Genomic DNA, 5,519 nt, shown 5'->3' with positions numbered 1-5,519 from the left:
CATCTGAATCTCCACTTGAGTTTACAGCTCAGCTATCTATCTGGCTTGGCCTTGCATGCCATTCTACACTCATCTCTTCAAGCAACCTTTGGTCGAGCAAGAGCAGGACAATTACTGCTCATGCACAAACCTACACACACAGACTCAGGATAGAGCTAACTACATTCTCTCTACATTATACATTTATATTTCATATTTATGCATAGTGGTTTATATATGTGCGCATTGTAGGATTTAAAGATGTTTGATCACCATGAAGATGATTAGGCTTAGACACCTGTTAATTCCTCTGTTAAATTTCATAGGTTAATTCTGTTTAATTTCTTGGATTAATATAAACGCTAATTTGCGGTCATTGGTCGCGATTTTGATTTATTTATGCTGGTTTGCAAGACAAATTCTGAACAATTTGAACATGATATGGTTTGCTCTTTCTATCGTGTTTTCTGGTTTGATTGCATCAGTGCTTCATAAACCTATTTAAAACCAGTAAGAACTGAAATCTTAATCCACAGACCATCACACACAAACATCAGCTAATTTAGTCGCACTGTGGTGTGTATACCATCAGTTTATTACGTTAGCCTGAGACAGAGAACTATTTATATTTTAGTTGCTGAGAACAATATGCAAATTGACAGATAACTGATATTAGAGACAAGCATATAAACTAGGACTACAAGCGTTAGAACAACTACAGCACTAACAATAACATACCACTATTACTACTAATCATAATAATAAAACTGATTTAGTAGTAGTAGTAGTAGTAGTATAGTATTTCATTCTCCTATATTTACACTCTAAACAATACCGAAACACATTTGTACCATAAAAGTAGATTTCTATATCACTCCTATAGTATAGCTGACGTATTTGAATATCCCTGAGTAGGTCCCTCCTACTTGTTACTTATGTAGAAGGCAATACAACATCACCGTTTTTTCGTAGCACGCACCACTCGCTGGGGGGACGTCGAACGGTATTTGAGATATCGTAATTGATTCGAGAAAGGTAGCGTGTTAAATGTCTTTTTTTCCTTTAAGTGATTTATTCTTAATGTACGATGTTGCATTTTTGTGGCTTTCCAATATGCATAAAATAACCATGTGCAGAAACGCTTTCTACTCCGTGAGCAGACAGACTGCGAAACTGGCTTTAACTTGTTAGTGTTATCCTCTTTCATTTTGAAGCGTTAGCATGGTCTGTGTAATTTACCCATTCCCATTTTCCACCAAACCGATAAAAGGCTTGTGTTATAATACTTAGCTTTTACATCTTTGTAATATTTTGACTCAGTATTTAAAAGAAGCAAGTTTTATCTGCCTTTGGGTACCGCCACGAGCGACACATATTCTCAGAACAGGCGGGGAGCATTGTTTGACCTACTTTAGAGCTATGTGTGCTAACTAGCCTACGAGCTACAACACGATGACCTAGTTATCGGTCGCCAAAGAAGGAATGGCCAAACCATGTTTCTGGGCTTATTTGCTCCGATTCAGTGTGTCCAACTACATTGCGTGTGTCTATTTGTTTTATTGTCTGAACGTGTTTTCGATCGGGATGACATTAACAACGAACAATACATTATAGAGTCAGTAGCTTGCTACAATGGCGGATGAAGGGAAGCTGTTTATTGGTGGACTCAACTTCGACACTGATGAGGAATCTCTGGAGCGCGCCTTCTCAAAGTATGGCGTCATTTCAAACGGTGAGCTTACGCCTTAAACAGTAGCGTGAATGGTAACGTTCCAATTACTAATTCTGACCACTAAATAAGACGAGTTTGTTTTGACACGATTGTAAGTATTATGCTTCTCTCTTTTGTTCTAGTCCACATCGCCAGAAATAGAGAAACAAAGAAGTCGAGGGGTTTCGGCTTTGTTACGTTTGAAAACCCGGATGATGCAAAGGATGCAATGGATGGAATGAACGGGAAGGTAAATTGTTTTCAATATACTAAATGTCATTAATGCAAACTCTTGTTCAATAATTTTTGCAATATGTAAGATTGATCATGCTCTGTGGTGAAGCCAGTCACCAGACCTTTTTCTTGATTCCCTGAGTACGATTGGCTGCAACTTTTCTAGAAACATTGTTTTTCAGTGTCTGAAAAATCACCCCTTAGACATGACATTTCTCTGCCTTCTTTTGCACTGTGGAGTCGGTTGATGGCAGAACAATTCGTGTGGATGAGGCGGGAAAATCCAGCGGTGGCGGCGGCAGCGGCGGTGGCGGCGGCGGAGGAAGGGGTGGTTACCGAGGAGGTGGAGGTGGAGGTAGACCTGGGGGCAGAGGTGGTGGTGGATTCTTTCGGGACAGCAGAGGAAGAGGTGGGCCACGGGGTAAGGGTTAGTCTGTGAAGTAATAGTGCCAGTCATTTTTGGTCATTTGTATTTCCTTTTTTTTTTAAATTTATTTATTAAGTCCATGACTGGATTTATGAATTTGCAAAATGTGTTCCATCACAGCCTAAAGTTAAGTGGCCAGATTTTATAAGTTCACAGAGTTCGAAATTATAAACAGTATGTGTTTGGGAGATGGAGAAACTGAAGTTTTAAAAGACCAACTAAACTGCTGTGCTAATTTTTTTGGAACAATTTACAGGACCCGTTCTCTGATTAGCATCGGAAAACTACTTCAGCGGTAATGTTTTGTTCCTGATCATGTTTTTTCTAAGGTGGTGGTGGTGGTTATGGAGGTGGAGACAGAAGTTACGGTGGAGGCTCCCGTGGCTATGGAGGAGGAGAAAGGAGTTATGGTGGAGGTGGCTACAGAAGCAGTGGTGGAGGTGGCAGCAGTGGCTATTCTTCTGGAGGAGGTGGAGGCTTCAACAGAGATAACAGGTGGGTCTTCAGATTTGTTTTTCTTTTGTCTTTACCACTCATGGATCTGTAACCCTAGAGTTATAACGAAGAGTGTCAGATGCCAATGTGATCACGCAGTTACCATAGAGATGCATGTGATATCTGTGACTTAATGCTGTAATCTACATACCAGCGAGCAGCAGGGTTGATTCAACTCTCCACCAGATACACATCAGTAACAACAGGTGGAATTTGATCATAGACGTGCTAACTTTAGCTTTTGTTTCAGGGGGTCTGGCTATGGCGATCGTAGTGGTTCGTACAGGGACAGCTATGACAGCTATGGTAAGTACGGCTACCTTCACTCTGATCTATACCACTCTTACCACTGCATAGGCAGCCCATAAGGTAATCTTAGATTGCATGATTCATTTATGATGTCTAAGTACGGCCCTGCGTCTTTGAGACCACTTTAAAACGTTAATGTTGACACTGAGGACTGTCCGACATCGACAGGTGTTCGAACATATTAGATGCCTCACAGAAGCTTTTTGATGTACCTAGTCGTACCTAGTTGCGTACATGCCCTCCCAATTCATGACTGTATTTTTTTTTTTTTAAACACACGAACAAGACTAAGAGGGACATAATTAATATCTCTTCAAACTGCTCATAGGGCTTTTTCCAATTCTGATCATTCTCTGTGAGAATGAGATCGCGTTTTTTTGTTTTGTTTTTTTTTGTAGCGCCATACCCAAAACCAGCTTTTTAACATCGGTAATCATGACGGATGTTGTCAAACAGAATCTGTGCAGATGCTTCAGTCTTCTCACGTGTGCTTGCTTCTTCCTCAGTTGCACACGAGTAGAAAAACTCAACCCGATTCAAGACCAACACTTCACTGGCTCTGTGTTACTAAAGATGCACACTTCAAGGATCTGCTCTATGCTTTTTGGTTTGAATTTGTATTCGCTTTTATTGTTTAAAGAGGGCAGCTTTGAATGGGGGGGTGGTGAGGTCAAATAATTTGGCCATCAGTGTTTTCCCCTTGAGGAAACATCTCAAGTCCTCCCATTGTTACATTGTTACACAGCTTACTTGGAAAAATGAATGAATGCAAAACTCCTCATTCACACAATTCACATTCAACTCACTCTCATTCACACCAACCTCATAGCAGCTGTTGGCCCTGAATTTGTTTCTTTGCTTTTTAAAAATACACCTTAGTTATGAGAATTTACCCACAGTTTTGTCTTTAGGGTGTCCAAAAAAAAAAAACAAAAAAAAACATCCCCTCATGGTTTAGTTACCCTTTCATTTTAACAACCATCTACCTCCTAAAACTCGTTGAATTTTAGGGAAGCCAGCTCCAATGATTTGCTGAGACTCATGTGAAATAGAACTTTACTTCAATGTCAAACAGGATGTGAAACTGCTAGTCAGACTTTTCTATAGAACTTTACTGATACAGAAAGAATTGTCCATGTCCAGTATCCAAAGAGTCGATTCCTTTCAGACTGGTGAAAACTGCAAGCGCGAAGTGGCCAGCACTGCACAACACCACAATCTGCCTCAGTCTGCTCGAGGTATCTCTACTCTGCTCAACGTCTGCATTTTTAAAAATACTGTTCCAATGCACCAAATCTCAAATTACCATCAACGTGAAGAGGAAAAAATATTGATACGCCATTTTGGGTGCTCTCTGTTCTTTGTATCATAAACAATGACCTTTTTTTGTTTTGTTTTTTCATTTTTTGGCTCCTTGAAACCTATTAAACAGACAAATTGTTGAAAATGCTCTGAATCTCGTGTGATTTCACAAAATATATTTGACAATGCCGAATAACATTTAATCGTGTTTTTTAATATTAAAGATGAAACGCTTGGCTCCTTTAATTATTGAAAAAGCAAATGGATCTTAGACTGAGAATGCCTTTTTATCAAGCCCTCAAGGCAGTAGTCCAACCAGACTATTTGATATCGTGCATGTGTGCGGTGAAAGTGTGACGTGTGTATTTATATTAAAAAAACGTGTTGTAATGCACTGTCTAAAAACAACAGACATAACAGAGCAGTATCAGTGCCAGTCTGGGCTCAAAGATTTCTTGCGGGTTAAGTACCAGACCTCGGTGACATGCAGTTGCATTTGAATATATTACATGGAATGTTAACCCATTCAAGTACTTGAAAGAGTTACCCAAATATTTTCTGGTCGTATTTGTTCATTAAACAGGTTTTCTTATTTAGAGTATCTCATGAAGAAGTATATAGTGACAGGGTAAAGAATGTAAGTGCTGGTTTTCTCAGACAAAGTACTTGAGAGGGATTGTAACAACAAGATTGTAACCGTAACATAAGTTCACTGCAAGGCCTAAAACACAGCACAAATGCAGCCAGGGTGGAGAATCTACCGTCACACAGGTGATAGGCAGCTGTTAGTAATTGGCCCTGTTACCGCGGGACAATTGGTCCAAGGCGATGGCACTCAGCCTCATGCACGTTATTTGCATGAAGGAACAGAACCATCATCCCAAGGTTATGTGGCTAAGTGGATCTGTGGGTGTGCATTCCTGGACCTTGACTCTGGGTCACTATGAGTCAGTACCTGTGGTAGCAGAGAATACCAGAGGCAGAACTGTATATTTGATACTGGCTGCAGCAGGAGGCCAGTGGGGTGATGTGAGGGGAATAGTCCTGTAAGGGAATGATACG

At 40.3% G+C, this 5,519-nt stretch overlaps 1 protein-coding gene across 4 annotated transcripts; it reads left to right on the top strand.

The window, feature by feature from the left end:
* The first annotated feature begins 948 nt into the window (after positions 1-948).
* On the top strand, positions 949-4,602 carry cirbpa (cold inducible RNA binding protein a). 4 transcript variants are annotated; one of them, XM_030773754.1, is made up of 7 exons: positions 949-1,014; positions 1,594-1,711; positions 1,834-1,940; positions 2,165-2,345; positions 2,681-2,846; positions 3,097-3,152; positions 4,324-4,602. In XM_030773754.1, the coding sequence occupies exons 2-7, from the start codon at positions 1,612-1,614 to the stop codon at positions 4,329-4,331; spliced, it is 618 nt and encodes a 205-aa protein (XP_030629614.1). In that variant the 5' UTR covers positions 949-1,014; positions 1,594-1,611; the 3' UTR covers positions 4,332-4,602. The 4 variants fall into 4 exon arrangements, with proteins under 4 accessions (XP_030629614.1, XP_030629612.1, XP_030629613.1 ...); XM_030773752.1 differs by lacking the exon at positions 4,324-4,602 and adding an exon at positions 3,662-3,750; XM_030773753.1 differs by lacking the exon at positions 4,324-4,602 and adding an exon at positions 3,554-3,649 and having other exon boundaries at positions 2,165-2,333.
* Positions 4,603-5,519: the final 917 nt, after the last annotated feature.

This window comes from Chanos chanos, chromosome 5 (genome assembly GCF_902362185.1).
Source record: "Chanos chanos chromosome 5, fChaCha1.1, whole genome shotgun sequence".
NCBI classification, from domain to species: domain Eukaryota; kingdom Metazoa; phylum Chordata; class Actinopteri; order Gonorynchiformes; family Chanidae; genus Chanos; species Chanos chanos.
The sequence above is the reverse complement of the archived record's forward strand: the minus strand, read 5'-3'. Positions and strand labels throughout refer to the sequence as shown.